The 19736-nt window shown below is 48.4% G+C and overlaps 2 protein-coding genes across 2 annotated transcripts; both read left to right on the top strand.

Moving 5' to 3' along the window:
- Positions 1-1652: 1652 nt before the first annotated feature.
- On the top strand, positions 1653-3488 carry LOC119525878 (long-chain-fatty-acid--CoA ligase 3-like). The gene is given in 4 exon segments (XM_037824674.1): positions 1653-1722; positions 2291-3093; positions 3095-3247; positions 3249-3488. Coding segments are annotated over 4 exon segments (1266 nt in total).
- A 150-nt stretch (positions 3489-3638) lies between these two features.
- On the top strand, positions 3639-19435 carry WDR45 (WD repeat domain 45). The gene is given in 10 exon segments (XM_037824703.1): positions 3639-4304; positions 4427-4501; positions 9874-9978; positions 10844-10952; positions 11092-11186; positions 17888-17967; positions 18084-18307; positions 18368-18469; positions 18564-18709; positions 18959-19435. Coding segments are annotated over 10 exon segments (1101 nt in total). The 5' UTR covers positions 3639-4249; the 3' UTR covers positions 19069-19435.
- The last annotated feature ends 301 nt before the right edge of the window (positions 19436-19736 follow it).

Below are 19736 nucleotides of genomic sequence, written 5' to 3'. Positions count from 1 at the left end.
ATGTCTCGTTTTGGACTTGAGTGACAAACTGGGTGTTGTGGTGCCATTGGTTGAGATGAGGGAGACAGGAGGAGGATATATGAGCAGAGGAAATTCAGAAGTTCTTTCTGGCTGGTTCGAATGCTTTATGAGACATCCACATGGAGATGTCAAACAGCCCATAGTATATATGAGTCTGGATTTTTGGAGAGAGGTCTAGGTTGGAGGTGTAATTTAGTGGGTCTTCCAAATATTTGCATAATTAAGGTTGTAAAACAAGATGAAGTCACTTAGGGATAGAATACTGGTTACAGAAGATAAAGGGGCTAGGATCACACCCAAGGACCTCTAGTATTTATAAATAGGACACAAATGGAGTAGTAGCCATAGGTGTAGAAGAAAACCATGAGAGTGAGAGCAGGAAAGTGTGGAATGCTGCTGGGAGGTCACAGGAGAGGGCATAAAAGTGACCACTGGTTTGGCAAGTTATGCTTCTTTGGTGATCTAGTTAAGAGCAAAGTCAATGATACAGGGGTGACAGAAACCAAATTGTATTAGGTTAAATGAGGTCTGGGAGGTGAAGAAGTGGAGATTGAGAGTATGGACAACATTCTCCAGAAGATTGGGTTTGCTGAGGAGCACAGCAATGGAGTCACACTTAGAGGGATATATAGGGCCAAAATTCACAAGTAAAATTAACTATGGATGTTGACAACACAGTTCTAGAAACAATCTAGATATCCACCTGTGGGGGAAGGGGTGAGCAATGCTACATCCATATCATGGAATAACATGAATCAGTTTAAAAGGATGAATCAAAGAGATGTATATTATGTATTACTAAATGAAAAAATAAAGCCATCAAAACAATACTTCTGAAAAAAAAAGAGGAAAGGATGGGTAGATTGTATCAATGTCAATATACTGACTGTGATATTGTACTACAGTTTTGCAACATGTTACCATTGGGGGGAGCAATGTAAAAGTACATGGGATTTCTGTTATTTCTGCATGTGAATCTACAATGATCTCAGAATAGTTTAAAAATATTTGAGTATGTTGAGTATGTACATAACTTGGGCTGTTTTTTTTGTTTTGTTTTGTTTTTAAAGTAAGCATTCATACCCCTTACCATCAAGAAACAGTTTTTCATTTTGTGAATAAAATAGAGTCGGGGGAAAAGAAGCAAGCAAGCAAAACCCCATCCCCATCCCTGATTTCCCCAGCTAAGGGGATAACGTCTTAGTTCTCCGGGTCTGTCCCACCCCGTGCCTCCCCATCCAGAGGGGGAGGACTGCTGATAGCGGGCAGGGGCGGCGACTCTATCCCACCTCTGAGGTCCAAGTCTCATCAGCCCCGTGCATGACGGGGAGTTGAATGCTTGGCCCTTTCCCGCTTAACAAGGAGAAGTCTCGTTCTTTCTCTCTCCCACTGCCTTCCTCGGTTCCTTCAGAAAATTATGCTCTTGCAGAACCTCCTCCGCCTGCGGTGCCCCCACAGACCTTTCTCGGCTCCCAGCGCCCTCGGAGGAGGAGCCTGCTGTCATTCTGGCTCCAAAAACCCAGGAACCCTGGCTGGAAGCGCAGCCTCCGGATTTTCCGGCCAGATTAAGTCATTTCCGGTTACCAACTCCCTCCCCCGGAAGTAGGACCTGATGTAAACACGAGCAGGGCATGAAAGCCCCGGAGGTCGAAAAGCCGGGCTGCGGGCAGCACCAACAGCTGGGACCACACGGAAGGTCAGGTCAGTGCAGTCGGAGGGGAGTTCTAGCATGATCCCGGGATTAGTTGGCATCTCAAGAGAGTGTCTTCTGAGCAGGGGTCTTGGTGGATAGGGGTATGGGTCAGGGATCTTGAGCGGGTGTTGACGTAGGAAGGAGTTTGAGGGTGTTCTTGGGCAAGGGTCTTGACGGGTGGTGTGAGGCATGCCGGGCAGAGTTCTTAGGTGGCGGAGATCTCTGGAATGGGTTTTGTGGGGTGGAGGTGGCGTCCAAGAAAGGAGACTTAGAAAGTGGGGCTATCCAAAGAAGGGATATTAGAGAGTGAGGAGGTTCAGAGGAGGGTGAGAAGGCGAAACGGGGGTAGGGGGTGGAATTTGAGGGTTTGGGCTATTGGAGGATGGGGAGGGGGAGTGTGGTGCCTGGGCAGAGATCTTGGGGAGATGAGGGTTTCAAGGGAGCATGGAAGCTCTTGGTCAGAAATCTTAGGGGTTCTGGAGGTCCTGGAAGGCAGCTTGGGGATTGAGGTGTCCCAGGAAGGGGTTTTGGGGGGTGGGTCCTGGGCAAGGGTCTTGAACTGGTATTCAATATAAGGACAATATAAGGACAAAAGGCTTTTGGGAACACGTGAAATTTTAAATGAGGAAGACGAAGTACAACCAAATGGAAAAATTTTTAAAAAGGTGATTCTTGGACACTATAATTGGCTCTCCTATGAAGATGTCTTCATTCGAGCCTTTAATTTTGGAAATGGCTTACAGTTGTTGGGTCAGAAACCAAAGACCAACATTGCCATCTTCTGTGAGACCAGGGCTGAATGGATGATTGCTGCACAAGTGTGTTTTATGTATAATTTTCAGCTTGTCACATTATATGCTACTCTAGGTGGTCCAGCAATTGTTCATGGATTAAATGAAACAGAGGTCACCAACATCATTACCAGTAAAGAACTCTTGCAAACAAAATTGAAGGATATTGTTACTTTAGTTCCACGCCTGCGGCACATCGTCACTGTGGATGGCAAACCACCAACCTGGTCCGAGTTCCCCAAGGGCGTCATTGTGCACACCATGGCTGCAGTGCAGGCCCTGGGAGCAAAGGCCAACCTTGAAAACAAACCTCATAGCAAACCGGCACCTTCAGATATTGCAGTGATCATGTACACGAGTGGATCCACAGGGCTTCCAAAGGGAGTTATGATCTCACATAGTAACATTATTGCTGGTATAACAGGGATGGCAGAAAGGATTCCAAGATTGGGAGAAGAAGATGTATACATTGGATATTTGCCTCTAGCCCATGTTCTAGAATTAAGTGCTGAGCTTGTTTGTCTTTCTCATGGATGCCGCATTGGCTACTCTTCGCCACAGACTTTAGCAGATCAGTCTTCAAAAATAAAAAAAAAGAAGCAAAGGGGATACATCTATGCTGAAACCAACACTGATGGCCGCTGTTCCGGAAATCATGGATCGGATATACAAAAATGTCATGAATAAAGTGAATGAAATGAGTAGTTTTCAGCGCAATCTATTTATTCTGGCCTATAATTACAAAATTGGAACAAATTTCAAAAGGGTATAGTACTCCACTCTGTGACAGGTTTATATTCTGGAAAGTACGAAGCTTGCTAGGGGGAAACATCCGGCTTCTGTTGTGTGGAGGTGCTCCACTTTCTGCAACCACACAGCGATTCATGAATATCTGTTTTTGCTGTCCAGTCGGTCAGGGATATGGACTCACTGAATCTGCTGGAGCTGGAACAATTACAGAATATAAGGTCTTGAACTGGTAGGGGTGGACTGGGGGGGGTGTTGGTTCTCAGGAAGAGGAAGAGGAAGAGCGGTCTATAGGAAAAACCTTTGGGATTCCTTATATTGAAGTCAAGGACAGCAGAGTACAAGGTGCGGTTATCCCTTCTCATGGGGTCCTGAAGGGGTTTGGGGAAGCCTGTGGGGTATGTGAGAGGGCTCAGAGTTGATGGAATAGGTTGGGGTTGGGTTAGAAGAATAGGAGGTGCGGGTTCCAGTGGCTGGTGGACCAACCATAGCAGGTCTGAAGGCCAGGCCAGGGAGATACAGGACAAGGTGGATGTTCTAGCCCTCTTTCTTTCCCTCTTTATCGACAGGCAGATTTGGGTCCAGGTGTGAAGATGAGAAGTGTGGAATAAAGGGTGGTTCCAGGCCGTATCAAGCATTGAGGCCAGGATGGGCTGAGGGTGGGGAAGAGATAACACTGGGGCACACCCTAACCCATTACTTCCTGACCAGACTCAGAGGACCTGGAGTATAAGGGGGAAGTGGGCAGGTCAGCATAGGTATGAGAAGATTGAGGGTTCCTGACTATTGGCTTGGAGTTTGGGGAGCTTAGGGTAGAGGCCCCAGGACTTCCACCCTGTTTTTGTCTTCTTTGCAATCCTGCTAGAGTCAGTAGGTGACAGAGTGGGAGGAGGAAGAGAAAATCAGTTGGGGACAGGGGTCTGGGACTGGGAGGGGGAGATCCTAGGACTCTTCCCAATCACTCCCCCATTTGTGTCCAGGGGAGCATTCCTGGACCATGACTCAGCAGCCACAAAGAGGAGTGACCAGCCTTCATTTCAACCAAGACCAGAGTGAGAGAGGCTTGCGCCTATACCCTTGTGGGAGGGAGGGAAAGGTGGGGCAGATTTGGGCAGTGTCCACCACCCAGGCTTCCTTCCTGGGAAAGGCAGCCTGGACTCCTCCAATCCCCCAGACTGCTTTTGCTGTGCCATGGAGACAGGTGTGCGCATCTACAATGTGGAGCCATTGATGGAGAAGGGGCATCTGGGTGAGCCATTGGTGGGGGGGGGCAATAGGCAGAAGGGATGGGCTGGGCATTGGCTCCCATCCCCACTGACACCCTGTGTCCGGCGCCGCCCCGCTCGACCCCTGTTCCCCGGCCGGCGAGGGGAGAAACAAGGGATGAGAGAGAGAGAGAGATGCAGACCACGCAAACTGACCTGGCTGGAAGTCACGACTCGAGCCACACGGCGGTTGCGAGAGCAAGTCTTTTACTGAAGCTAGATAAGCATTCTCTGTTACAGGTTTCCACGCGGGGCAGAGTGCCTCGCGGGAGAGCAGCCTCGATGTGGCCGTCAGGTACGGCTCCTAGTGGGCTGTCTCCCCGAGGTTCGCTTGGGCAAACTCTTAAGTACTCTACTCATAACCAATGATCTAGCGCCGCGCATATGCACTCAATTGGCAGATAGGAATAGTGAGTGTGCACGTCATAAGCGGAAGCAGGATATGGGCGCCATCTTGGCTCATTCGATGGGCGGGGGGACTTTGGAGCAGGTTTACAGCGCATGCGCTATGCCCGTCCCGGGAGACGGCTCTCCACATCTCCCCCTTTATTATTTATATCGACCCAGTGTCCCCAGTGATGAGTGTGCTCCCGTGAACCCAGATGGCTCACAATTTGTTCCGGTGCTTTGGGGAGTCTGGACTAGGTCTCAGCCATTTAGCGGCGGAGCCTCTAGCACCGACCAGAATGCTCACCTCATATGGAGACAGGAGAGTCCGTGAGCTGGAAACAACATGACTCTCCCTGCAGTGCTTTGCCTTGCAACTGGGGGACAAAGGCGGGGGCAGGGATAGCATTAACCAGAGTCGGAGGCGTCACTAGGCGTCCCTATGCATTGGCTAGAGTCAAGTCTGGCCACAACTATGACTCTGCCTTAGGGACCTACCTGAGACAAAAATTATGACTGCTGGCGTCGCCCGTTATACCCGGGACACAGCTGCGCGCTTAGCTACAAACCTCGCTCCCGAGTGCCCCGCCCGAGGCGGCCAGGATGGGGTATGGCCATCAGAATGGTCGCTGTTGGGGGTATCAAAGGTGGAGGACATAGCCATCATAGTGGTAACACGGTACTGCCGCGCTTGAAACAGGCGTTCTAGCAAAGATTTAACAATGACTAATCCCACCAATGGTCCCACCATCAAGAGAATCCAATTAGTCAAATTGGGCCAAGAGAACCAAGAGGTGACTTGGTCCCACAGATTTTTTACAGTCTCGCCCAGTGTGGAAAGGTCGAAACTAACAGGCTTCAATTTCCTAATGTTCTCAAGTCCCTGAAGGTCGGATTTCACTTGGTCGGAGAGATTGGTGAAGTTGGGGAGATAAGTGTCCTTGAGCCACTCGGCGACATCTTGCTGCTCCTCTGTCAAGTTCACCCTAACCGGGGTGACACAAAGCCTCCCGAATAACCATCGGGTATCACACGTCTGCTGGAGAACTCTCCAGAGTCCATCTATTTCTAGTCCAAGTTCATCTATCTCCGCTAGGAGTTTCTGAATGGCCTGGAAATTTAAGTTCAGCATCTGATTGTGGCGGCGTAGCACGTCTCGGGTAAGGTATGCCTCTTGGACGCCTAGACTTAGAGAAGGGGATATTGTTAAGTGAAACAACTTGAGAAACAGGGCCAACCCAGTCGGTTGCCTTGACGGGGAGCCAGACATAACTTGGGCGATACACTAGGATAGCGGGGCGGCGAGGCATCCGCGTCTTTGGAACGGTTGCAGACTGTAGGAGCAAACCCCGGAAGGAAAAGGCACCTTTGAGTCTCATTTTTACTCAAGATCCCTTCACAAGACTGGCGGCTCTTCCCTGTAACGTTAAGAAATTCAAGCAAGACTCCCTTACTTAACTCGCCATTACCAGTTTCACAAGTAGCATTCGCCGCAACTGTGGTGTTGACAACCTTGACAGAGAGGTTAGCAAAAGAGAGGATCAGTGTGTCATTGGTGAGGGGGAAGGACTCGTTGAAGCTTGTGGAGGAAATATTTCTGTCAGAAGGCAGGTGGTGGAGACCTAGAGACAGGGTACGAGTGAAAAACACAGGAGAGGCGGGAGACCCAGCAGAGAATGGGGCCAGGGTCGGGGGATGATGCCACAGGCCCCAAAGACCACTCTCCTGCGCTACCACAGTTCCACTAAAAAAAGAAAAAGGCAGATTAGAAGGATTGCTATAGGAGAGCAAAGAACAGAGTTACCGATCCTCTTTTTGGGCAACCGCGGGGTGGTCAGTCCTACTATTATCGTCTTGTCGGTCGTCGCCATCATCAGCAGGGTCGGAGGCTTGGTCTAATGGTTCAGGTTGTATATTCGTTGGCGCTTCTGACAGCTGTTCCTTGGCTTCTTCAGGTGATGTCACGGTTCTCACCAGTCTTTCCGGAACCCACACTGGTTGACGTCCTGGTTCCTGGGGAAAAACACAAACAGAGCCTCTGGCCCAGCTGAGCACCGGGTCAGGGCCTTGCCACTGTCCTGACAGGACATCCTTCCATCGGACTAGACCTCTATGCTGAGGACTCGGGGTGGTGTGTTGCAGGGCAGGTGTCACTCCCTGTGAATTTTCATTTAAGAAATTGTACGTGAATAAGGCTACAGACAGTTGAGCCTTTGGGGATAGGCCGTGACCTATCCCCTCTTTCTGTTTTTTGAGCAAGTCTTTCAGAGACCTGTGTGCTCTTTCAATGATTCCTTGCCCTTGAGGGTTATAGGGGATGCCATGTTTCAATTGGACACCCATGTAGGGGGTTAGTACGAGTCTGGAGGTGGCACAGAGGTCCAGTCCTGCTGAGCCGGGGGACGCACGAATTTGATCGGATCCTGTGTTGTCGAATGGCATGCAAGGGGGTCCGTCGAAAGGGCGGACCCCCTCTTCCCGTTTTTTGGAATCTGCTCGGGGCGGCCAGAGAGGCGTCTACCCTGCGCATCGAAAACCGATTTACAATCTTCTGCGCGGTGGGGGCCTTTGTGGCAACGGCCACACGGCCTGGTTACTGCACCTGGTTCGCCAAACCGTTGAGTGGCAGGGGGCTGACGTCTATTGGGACAATCTCTCTTAAAGTGCCCTGATTGGCCACAGCCATAGCACCCGTTAGACTTTGCCCCTAAGGTTCTCGGGCCTTTTGTAGCCACCTGTAGGGAGCTAGCTAGCATGGCAGCTAGACCTGCATTAGTTAAAGGGCTGCCAGTATCTCTACAGAGCCTGACCCACTCTGTCAAATTTTTTGCTCTGTTTTGTGCCAGGATAACTTTGCACTCCTTGTTGCACTGCTCAAAAATCATTTGCTTAACCACAGTCTCTGCTACTCCTGGATCTGAGAAGATTCTCTCAGCCGCGGTTTGCATCCTGGCTACAAAATCCGCAAATGGTTCTGTGGGGCCTTGGTGTATATTGCTGAGTGAGGCCTGAGCCTCTCCCTTACCTGTTAGCTTTTTCCAGGCACCCACAAAACAGCGGAAGATCTGGGCGTAGACCTCTTGTGGGAAACCCGTTTGGTTCTGGGCATGGGCGCCTCTCCCCAACAGCATGTCAGCATTCCACCCGCCACGTCTCCCTGCCGCATTCCTTGCGGCCTGCTCTTCAGCTAACTCCTCAAACCATGCTTTCCAATCTATGAATCGGCCTGACGGCAAGCAAGCACGGGCTAGCTGAAAAATATCTGCGGGTGTATGATTTAGAGCAGAGAGGTTCTCGATCATGTTCAAGGTATAAGGGGCATTGGGGCCATACTGATGGACGGCCTGCCTCAATTCCCTCAATAGTTTGTAATCATATGATTCGTGCTGATTGCCACCTTGGGGATTGATAATAACCGGGTACATTTCTGAGACTGGCTGCGGCTCAAGTGGCTGGTAGCCACCCAGCATGCCAAAAGGTCTAAATGTTGTGAAAGGGTTCCATCTCCAGAAATGTCTCCCACCACTACCTAATGGCAAAGGGTCCTGAGGGCCTGTGTACTCGGGCGGGGGGTACGGCAAAGGTTGCCCCTCCCCTGACCGGCCCATCGGGGTTTCCGGGTCTGGCAGCAAAGGATAATTACATTTACTGGGCATGGCCACTAGAGGGAGCTCTCGGCGAGGTCCTTTGGTGGGACCGCCCAAGGCGTCAGTTGGGAGCTGGGGTGTCCCTGGGGGTGCAGCGGTAGACATTGGCGGGGCGGAAGGCCGCACGGGTGTGGCGGGAGGCTCCTCCCACTCAAGTAGCGGGGATGCTTCCGCCTCCTCGCCAGTATCGCTATCTGACTCTGAGTCAGAGTCACTGGACTCCGGCGGTTTGCCCTTATAGGAGCCGTCCGCTGACGAAACTGACTGGGTTTCTTGGAGCGCGCACCGTGCTTCTTGCAAGGCAGAGGACGGGCTTAGGCCGGCAGCCGATTCTAGTTCAAGGACCGCACGGACGGTCCTCCCATATGGGTACTAGAATCGGGTCCATACACACGCCCGTCTGGCGCGCTCGGTCTATGTCGCGACCGAGCTTCATCCAAGAGGGTAGGCTAAGGCTGCCGGTGCAGGCAAACCAAGGGGCAAAAGTATCAACATCATCAAGAAAACGCTGAAGGGAGCTTTTCCTGACCGAGATACCCCGTTGTTTCAAAAGGTTCTTTAAGGGAGCTAAGAGAGGTGAACTTCCGGACTGCCCCATGATTGCAGTCGGCACTATACTTCAGTCACTCGGAGAGCTCTTCCGAGTCCCCCGGGGTCACCTGAAAACCCACGGGCCCTAACTATCATGTAATAAGACGCACTCACCTTCTCGCGTTGATCAGGCGCGGGAAGTCCGCCGTAAGCTCGATGCGCAGCGCTGCTCTCCTCACAGAGGGACCGTCGAGAGCGAGGCAGGAGGAGGAGCGTTCCCCGTACGGGCCACCACTTGTCCGGCGCCGCCCCGCTTGACCCCTGTTCCCCGGCCGGCGAGGGGAGAAACAAGGGATGAGAGAGAGAGAGAGATGCAGACCACGCAAACTGACCTGGCTGGAAGTCACGACTCGAGCCACACGGCGGTTGCGAGAGCAAGTCTTTTACTGAAGCTAGATAAGCATTCTCTGTTACAGGTTTCCACGCGGGGCAGAGTGCCTCGCGGGAGAGCAGCCTCGATGTGGCCGTCAGGTACGGCTCCTAGTGGGCTGTCTCCCCGAGGTTCGCTTGGGCAAACTCTTAAGTACTCTACTCATAACCAATGATCTAGCGCCGCGCATATGCACTCAATTGGCAGATAGGAATAGTGAGTGTGCACGTCATAAGCGGAAGCAGGATATGGGCGCCATCTTGGCTCATTCGATGGGCGGGGGGACTTTGGAGCAGGTTTACAGCGCATGCGCTATGCCCGTCCCGGGAGACGGCTCTCCACAACCCTGGTCCCTGTCCAGACCATGAGCAGGTGGGCAGCATGGGCCTGGTGGAGATGCTGCACCGCTCCAACCTGCTGGTGCTGGGGAGTGGCGGTAGCAGCCCCAAGTTCTCAGAGATCTCAGGTAAGTGCTTTCATCCTGCCTTTGGCCCAGATTCCCCAGTTTCCTGGCCTCAGACGGGCACCCCAAGCACTGGCAGATGACAGTGTTAGAGCACCTCAGAGTCACACAGTGAGGCCTGCAGCTTGGGAGTCATGGATCTTGCAGTTCAAGAAGCTTGGTGTTTTGTTTTCATTTACCAAATGCTCATTAAGTGCCTACCGTATGCCATGTCCTTCCTTTTGTAGCACTGACTGTGAGCCTAGTACTGTTCAAAGCACTTTACCTGTATTAACTCATTTAATCTTCACAGTCACTTTATCTAGTAGGAAGTGTCATTATCCCCATTTTTACAAATGAGGAAATTGAGGCCCAGAGAGACTAAGTGACTTGTCTAAGGTCACACAACTAATAGGTTTTAAAATCTTGGAGTTGACTCCCCAATACCCCCTTGCCTTGAGCCTCAAGTGCCATCTTATTTTAAGGGTTTTTTTTTTGTTGATCCCATCGGGACATGGCAAGAGTTGCCCTAGATGAGTCACAGAGCCCTAGAATTCTTCACAGGAATCTCCTGGGGTATGGATTGGGACCCTGGAGGCAACATAGTTACTGAGGGGAAGTTAGAGGCCTGGGTGTGAGTTCCTACTTGGCCAGGCAGTCAGCCATGAGGAGCCTGTTTCCTTATCTGTAAATGGGTATAACAGCACTAGAACCGGTTCTCTTGGGGCTTGTGTCCATTAGTGTTTGTGCTGTGTGAGGCTCACACTGAGTGTTCAGTGAAAGTAAGCAAGTGGGTTGAGGCTCCATGGGAAGTAGGAGTGGGTCGTGTGTCACCAGGGCTGCCCCTCATCCTACACTTTGGCCCCCAACAACCCACCCACCTGCCCAGCAGTGCTGATCTGGGATGATGCCCGGGAGGGCAAGGACTCTAAAGACAAACTTGTGTTGGAGTTCACCTTCACCAAGCCAGTGCTAGCTGTACGCGTGCGCCATGATAAGTGAGCCTGAGGCGGACTTCGTTAGGGGGAGGGGGCGGAAGCGGGGGTTGGTGGTTCCCACAGCATGCCAGAGGGGTTGGTTCAGCCCAGGCATCCTGCCCTCCCCTCATGGCTGTCTTGTGTTGTACGATGCCCACAGTATCGTGATCGTGCTGAGGAACCAGATCTACGTGTACTCCTTACCTGACAATCCCCGGAAGCTATTTGAGTTTGACACAAGGGACAACCCCTAGGGTGAGAGGACCCCTGTAGGCAGATGTAAGGGTGAGAGGCAGTGGATGGGGCAGAGATAAGGTGAGGCAGTCAAGGACACACAGAAACTGGGCAAGAGAGGCAGGGTGAGAGACAGTCTCTGAGCAGAGAGATGCTGAGATGGGCCAAGAGATGCTCATACCCCCTGGTCCATCCATCTCTCCATCCCTCAGTGTGTTCTTTCACTCCACCCTCACCCTGGCCCCCTCCCGTGGGTGCCCCAGATGGCAGAGCAAAAACACCTAGTAAGGACATGGATGGGGGATGTCAGGGACCCCTGGGCCTCCTGGGGTTGTCTTGGCAGCTTACCTAGAATCCCCAGTTGCTTGAGGAGGAAGGGAGCACAGGTAAGGCAAAGCCATAAGGGCTCTGGGTGTTATATGTACCACAGCAGGTCGAAGTCTGGCCCTTATACAGCTCTGTCCACTCTAGGTTGTTGGAATTTTGATTGGGATTGCATTGAATCTGTAGATGAGTTTCGGTAGAATTGACATCTTAATGATATTTAGCCTTTCTATCCATGAACATGGAATATTTTTCCATCTTTTAAGGTCCCCTCCTATTTCTTTTAGTAGAGTTATGTAGTTTTCTTTGTACAGGTCTTTTACATCTTTGGTTAAGTTTATTCCTAGGTACTTGATTTTTTTGGTTGCTATTGAAAATGGTATCTTTTTCTTGAGTGTCTCTTCAGTTTGTTCATTTCTAGCATATAGAAACATTACTGACTTATGTGCATTAATCTTGTATCCCGCTACTTTGCTAAATTTGTTTATTAGCTCTAGTAGCTGTATCGTCGATTTCTCAGGGTTTTCTAGATATAAGATCATATCGTCTGCAAACAATGACAGTTTTACTTCTTCTTTTCCAATTTGGATGCCTTTTATTTCTTTGTCTTGCCGGACTGCCCTGGCTAGCACTTCCAGCACAATGTTGAATAACAGTGGTGACAGTGGGCATCCTTGACTTGTTCCTGATCTTAGGGGGAAGGCTTTCAGTCTCTCACCATTGAGTACTATGCTGGCTGTGGGTTTTTCATATATGCTCTTTATCATGTTGAGAAAGTTTCCTTCAATTCCTACCTTTTGAACTGTTTTTATCAAAAACGGATGTTGGATTTTGTCAAATGCTTTTTCAGCATCTATTGAAATGATCAATTGATTTTTCCCTTTTGACTTGTTAATGTGTTGTAATACATTGATTGATTTTCTTATGTTGAACCATCCTTGCATGCCTGGAATGAACCCCATTTGGTCATGGTGTATGATTTTTTTAATGTGTCTTTGGATTCGATTTGCAAGAATTTTGTTGAGGATTTTTGCATCTATATTCATTAGGGAGATTGGCCGGTAGTTTTCCTTTTTTGTAGCATCTTTGCCTGGTTTTGGTATTAGATTGATGTTAGCTTCATAAAATGAGTTAGGTAGTGTTCCATTTTCTTCAATGTTTTGAAAGAGTTTGAGTAAGATTGGTGTCAGTTCTTTCTGGAAAGTTTGGTAGAATTCCCCTGTGAAGCCATCTGGCCCTGGGCATTTATTTGTGGGAAGAGTTTTGATGACTGATTGGATCTCTTTGCTTGTGATGGGTTGGTTGAGGTCTTCTATTTCTTCTCTGGTCAGTCTAGGTTGTTCACATGTTTCCAGGAAATTGTCCATTTCTTCTACATTATCCAGTTTGTTGCCATACAGTTGTTCATAGTATCCTCTTATAATTTTTTTAATTTCTTCAGGATCTGCAGTTATGTCACCTTTTACATTCATTATTTTGTTTATATGGGTCTTCTCTCTTTTTGATTTTGTCAGTCTAGCTAGGGGCTTGTCAATCTTGTTGATCTTCTCAAAGAACCAACTTTTGGTGATATTTATCCTCTCTACTGTTTTTTTTTTCTCTATGTCATTTATTTCTGCTTTAATCCTTGTTATTTCTTTTCTTCTACTTGGTTTAGGATTTGTTTGCTGTTCATTTTCTAGCTTCTTCAGTTGATCCATTAGTTGTTTGATTTTGGCTCATTCTTCCTTTTTAATATATGCGTTTAGTGCTATAAATTTCCCCCTTAGCACTGCTTTTGCTGCATCCCATAGGTTTTGGTATGTTGTGTTCTCATTTTCATTCGTCTCTATATATTTAGCAATTTCTCTTGCTATTTCTTCTTTAACCCACTGATTGTTTAGGAGTGTGTTGTTTAACCTCCAGGTATTAGTGAATTTTCTAAGTCTCTGATGGTTATTGACTTCTAATTGTATTCCATTGTGGTCAGAGAATGTGCTTTGAGTAATTTCAATCTTTTTAAATTTATTGAGGCTTGTTTTATGTCCCAGCATATGATCTATTCTGGAGAAAGTTCCATGAGCACTAGAAAAGTATGTGTATCCTGGTGATTTGGGATGTAATGTCCTGTATATGTCTGTTAAATCTAATTCATTTATCAGATTGTTTAGGTTTTCAGTTTCCTTATTGGTCTTCTGTCTGGTTGATCTATCTATAGGAGAGAGTGATTTGTTGAAGTCTCCCACAATTATTGTGGAAACATCAATTGCTTCCTTTAGTTTTGCCAGTGTTTCTCTCATGTATTTTGTGGCACCTTGATTGGGTGCATAGACATTTACGATTGTTGTTTCTTCTTGCTGAATTGCCCCTTTTATTAGTATGTAGTGGCCGTCTTTGTCTCTCAAAACATCCCTGCATTTGAAGTCTATTTTATCTGAGATTAATATTGCTACACCTGATTTCTTTTGGCTGTAGCTTGCATGAAATATTTTTTTCCATCCTTTCAGTTTCAGTTGCTTTGTGTCCCTGTGTCTAAGAGATGACTCTCTTGTATGCAACATATTGATGGTTCATTTTTTTTGATCCATTCTGCGAATCCATATCTTTTAATTGGGGAGTTTAATCCATTTACATTCAACGTTATAACTGTGAAGGCATTTCTTGAATCAGCCATCTTATCCTTTGGTTTATGTTTGTCATATTTTTCCCCTCTGTCTATTAATATCCTTTATTGTACCCATACCGAATCTCTTTAGTACTGAACCTTTCTCCAAGTCTCTCTGTCCTTTCTTTGTTTCTCTGTCTGTAGTGCTCCCTTTAGTATCTCCAGTAGGGCAGGTCTCTTGTTAGAAAATTCTCTCAGCATTTGTTTGTCTGTGAAAAATTTAAGCTCTCCCTCAAATTTTTTTTAATCTTCATTTTATTGAGATATATTCACATACCACGCAGTCATACAAACAAATCATACTTTCGATTGTTTACAGTACCATTACATAGTGGTACATTCATCACCCAAATCAATCCCTGACACCTTCATTAGCACACACACAAAAATAACAAGAATAATAATTAGAGTGAAAAAGAGCAATTGAAGTAAAAAAGAACACTGGGTACCTTTGTCTGTTTGTTTCCTTCCCCTATTTTTCTACTCATCCATCCATAAACTAGACAAAGTGGAGTGTGGTCCTTATGGCTTTCCCAATCCCATTGTCACCCCTCATAAGCTACATTTTTATACAACTGTCTTCGAGATTCATGGGTTCTGGGTTGTAGTGTGATAGTTTCAGGTATCCACCACCAGCTACCCCAATTTTTTAGAACCTAAAAAGGGTTGTCTAAAGTGTGCGTAAGAGTGCCCACCAGAGTGACCTCTCGGCTCCTTTTGGAATCTCTCTGCCACTGAAGCTTATTTCATTTCCTTTCACATCCCCCTTTTGGTCAAGAAGATGTTCTCCTTCCCACGATGCCGGGTCTACATTCCTCCCTGCTTTCTCTTGGCTGTAGCTTGCATGAAATATTTTTTCCATCCTTTCACTTTCAATTTCTTTGTGTCCCTGTGTCTAAGATGAGTCTCTTGTATGCAACATATTGATGGTTCATTTTTTTGATCCATTCTGCAAATCTATATGTTTTCATTGGGGAGTTTAATCCATTTACATTCAACGTGATAACCATGAAGGCATTTCTTGAATCAGCCATCTTATCCTTTGGTTTATGTTTGTCATATATATTTTTCCCCTCTCTCTATTAATATCCTTTATTGTACCCATACCGAATCTCTTTAGTACTGAACCTTTCTCCAAGTCTGTCTGTCCTGTCTTTGTTTCTCTGTCTGTAGGGCTCCCTTTAGTATCTCCAGTAGGGCAGGTCTCTTGTTAGCAAATTCTCTCAGCATTTGTTTGTCTGTGAAAAATTTAAGCTCTCCCTCAAATTTGAAGGAGAGCTTTGCTGGACAAAGTATTCTTGGCTGGAAATTTTTCTCACTCAGAATTTTAAATATATCATGCCACTGCCTTCTTGCCTCCATAGTGGCTGCTGAGTAGTCACTACTTAGTCTTATGCTGTTTCGTTTGTATGTGGTGAATTGCTTTTCTCTTGCTGCTTTCAGAACTTGCTCCTTCTCTTCCGTGTTTGATAGTGTGATCAGATATGTCTCAGAGTGGGTTTATTTGGATGTATTCTATTTGGGGTTCGCTGAGCATTTACGATTTGTGTATTTATGCTGTTTAGAAGATTTGGGAAGTTTTCCCCAACAATTTCTTTGAATACTCTTCCTAGACCTTTACCCTTTTCTTCCCCTTCTGGAACACCAATGAGTCTTATATTTGGACGTTTCATATTATCTATCATATGTCTGAGGTCCATTTTGATTTTTTCAATTTTTTTCCCCATTCTTTCTTTTATTCTTTCATTTTCCATTCTGTCATCTTCCAGGTCACTGATTCGTTGTTCAACTTCCTCTAGTTTTGTACTATGAGTGTCCAGAATCTTTTTAATTTGGTCAACAGTTTCTTTAATTTCCATAAGATCATCCATTTTTTAATTTAGTCTTGCAATGTCTTCTTTATGCTCTTCTAAGGTCTTCTTGATATCCTTTGTATTCTGTACTGTGGTCTCATTGTTCATCTGTAGTTCTTTGAGTAGCTGCTCTAGGTGCTGTGTCTCTTCTGACCTTTTGATTTGGGTGCTTGGGCTTGGGTTATCCATATCGTCTGGTTTTTTCATATGCTTTATAATTTTCTGTTGTTTTTGGCCTCGTGGCATTTGCTGAACTTGATAGGGTTCTTTTAGGATGTGTAGACCAATTGAAGTCCTTATGTCTAATTTGTCAGATCTGTAGCTTCGTGGAGTACACTTTCTCTAACTAACCAGCAGGTGGCATCCACGAGCCACTTGTTCTCCACAAGCCAGTTCTCCGCTGCTTAGCCTTTGTGGTGAGTGGGGGAGTGAGTCTTGTGGGGTCCAATTGGTGTACCAGGCTTGCGTGTGTAGTTTGTGTTGCCCACCCTGTATATGGGGCGTGTTTCTGGGCAGTCAGGGACGGGGGGTGGCTCTAACAATCAAATCTCCCTGGTGATCCTGGAGTTTTAAAGCTGCTGCAATAGTCTAATCCTTCAGTTCAGTCCTGCTACAGTTTGTCTCTGCCACTGACCCACAAGTCCTTGGTATTGGCGTATGGCCCCTGAGACTTGCAAGTGGGCCCCTCTTCCAGGCTGTGCACCCACTCGTCCTCTGTTGGGGGATGACTGTGCTATGTCACAGGTGAGTGCCGTCCCCCCAGGGCAGTTCTGGGCTGCTTGGCTTTGTAGGGAGGCTCCCAGTCTGCTGAAATGATGGCTGAATGGGGCTTTGTTAATTCACACTGCTCTACCTTCCCAACTCTGGGACAATCAGCTGAGGTTGCAGGGAAGGCTAATGTCCACGCCCAGTTTTGTGGTGTGTGCCTGTTATCTGAAGCACTTCCGTCACACTGGGTTGTCTGGGGCAGCTCTGGGCTATGGGGCTGGCGATGGGCAGGAGTGTTTCCTGTCCACCAGGATGGTGGCTGTGAGCAGACACCCCCCTTTTCTTGGGAAGTTGTGGTGTTTAGTGAATTTTCTCAGCCACTGGATTATTGCCTTTTGTCTCAGAGCTCTCTTAGTTCTGCTCTTGTCTCGAGCTGCCCAAATTGCAAGTCTTTGAAGCTTTCTGTATTGGGCTTCTTAGAGTAATTGTTTTAGAAAAAGCAAAAAGGATTTAAAAAAAAAAAACAAAAAAAAAACGGCCCTCCTCAGAGATCTAATGGGTTATTGAAATGCTAATAGACAAATCAACCAGGGCCATTAAGGAAAGGTGCACAGGGCAGAGAGATCAGCCTTGCTTCGGGATTTGCATATGCGCCTCAAGGCCTGATCTCCGCCCTTCCCCTTTCTGTGTTCACCAGAACTCCAAAAATCCTCTGCTTTTATTTTGGAGTTTTTCGTGTTGTTTTTTTTCTATGCCTGTCTCCTCTCTGCTGGGCTGGCTGCTCTCAGAGTCTCTGGTGTCTGGTCTCAGTCTATCTATGGTTGGAGTTTGAATCAGTAGAATGAGTTTCCGATAAGAGCAGCCACTGCAATTCTCCCTTCTCCTTCCTGGAGCTGACAGCCCCTCCTCCCCCAGGACTGAGTCTGGCAGGGAGGGGCGCGGGTCCCCTGGCCGCAAAAACTTACAGATTTCGCTGATCTCAGCAGTTCGGCGTTTTCATGAGTGTTGTATGAAGTATGCCCAAAGCCAGATTGCTCTGTGGTGTCCAGTCCATGCAGTTCCTGGCTTTCTACCTACTTTCCTGGAGGAGTAACTAAAACATACAGCTCACCAGCCTTGTCCACTCTAAGACACTGCTTGTCCCACTGCCTCTCTTTTATCAGCCCACTCATCCCTTCATCCTCACACCCTAGGACTCTGTGACCTCTGCCCCAGCCTGGAGAAGCAACTGCTAGTGTTCCCTGGACACAAGTGCGGGAGTCTGAAGCTTGTGGTGAGCCATCCAGAGGACCAGGGTGGATAGATGGCTGGGATGGCTCTCTCCATCATGGACTCTTGGTCCCTCTCCTCCACAACACCCCTAGCCCCAACCACTCCCTCCTACCCCAGGACCTGGTGAACACAAAGCCCGGCACTTCCTCTGCTCCTTTCACTATCAGTGCACATCAGAGTGACGTGGCCTGTGTGTCACTGAACCAGCCAGGCACCGTCGTGGCCTCAGCCTCCCAGAAGGGCACCCTTATTCGCCTTTTTGACACGCAGTCCAAGGAGAAACTGGTGGAGCTACATCGAGGCACTGTCCCTGCCACTCTACTGGTGAGCATGGGGTATCTGCTTGGTGGGCTGGTGATCCCTCGCCACATGACACACGGATCATGAGGTTTCTCTTCTAGCATCAATTTCAGCCACAACTCCTCCTTCCTCTGCGCTTCCAGTGACATGGGGACCATCCACATCTTTGCTCTCAAGGACACCCGCCTCAACCACCGCTCAGCGTAAGTACCCCCTGCCCCACCCTGCCTCATCCCCAATCCTTCCCCCACCCCCAGCCTGTGCACCACCCCTGGGCTCAACCAGTGCTGCCTGCAGGCTGGCTCGCGTGGGCAAGGTGGGGCCAATGATTGGGCAGTATGTGGACTCTCAGTGGAGCCCGGCAAGCTTCACCGTGCCTGCTGAATCCACCTGCATTTGTGCCTTCGGTCGCAATACTTCCAAGAATGTCAGCTCTGTCATTGGTGAGTGGAAATAGCCCCTTGGGCCAGAGAGGGGGTGGCACCACATGGGCAATGGCCCAGAAAGAATTCAAGGTCCATGAGAAGACTGAGGGAGCTGGAATGTGTGGTTCAACTCTATCAACAGTAAAGGGACTGGCACTGTGTGGCAAAGGCCTGGAGGTAGACCCTAGGCCACAACAGCATCCCGGGAGAGGACTGGATTTGTGGCTGCAGCAGCCTCTAACCTTTTACTGCTCCACCCTTCCCCAGCCATCTGTGTAGATGGGACCTTCCACAAATATGTCTTCACTCCTGATGGAAACTGCAACAGGGAGGCTTTCGACATGTACCTTGACATTTGTGACAATCATGACTTTTGAGGATCCTGGGGGCTATGCTAAGAACCTGCAGTAGCAGGTCACAAAGCAGAGTCTCTGGGTGTGCGGGGTCCTGCTGTGGAAGCCACAGGGCAGCCAGCACTAACGGAGCTTGAGCACTTTCTACTCAAAAGAGAGGAGCCTCGTCTCAATAAACAGCTTACTTCCCAAGCACTTCTTGAAGACTGGGTGCCTGCAGGGCTAGGCCAGAGACCCAGGGAAAATCTAGACCGCCCTCTGGGGCCCCTAACCTGGAGAAGACTCCTAGGGACCCAGAGGGAGTGTCCTAACCCAACCTGTGGGGATTAAAGACTTCCCAGCAAGAGCTGATCTCTGATGTGATGAATTTGAATAAAGACCCTTAAAGGCATTCATGGCTGGATCTCTAGGGTGGGGCAGGGGGTAGATAAGGTTGACAAGGCCCTGCAGGAGTTTCCAGGAGAGGTGAGACCCTCTTGAACCCCGACAGGCAGAAGACCCGGCTTGGGTCCTCCAGCAGCCCCTGCTGCCTTTTCTCTGCGCGTCCTTGCAGGCCTGACTTACTGTGTGCTTTGGCCGCGGGCGCCGCCCGAGGTGGGTGAGCGTTTGAAAGAAGTGGGAGGAGGGAGCGTCTCGCCTTCGGTGGAGACTTGATTTCCCGGTGGCCCCTGCTGCCTTACTGCTCTGTGTAC

This window comes from Choloepus didactylus, assembly GCF_015220235.1.
Source record: "Choloepus didactylus isolate mChoDid1 chromosome Y unlocalized genomic scaffold, mChoDid1.pri SUPER_Y_unloc1, whole genome shotgun sequence".
NCBI classification, from domain to species: Eukaryota; Metazoa; Chordata; class Mammalia; order Pilosa; family Megalonychidae; genus Choloepus; species Choloepus didactylus.
The sequence above is the reverse complement of the archived record's forward strand: the minus strand, read 5'-3'. Positions and strand labels throughout refer to the sequence as shown.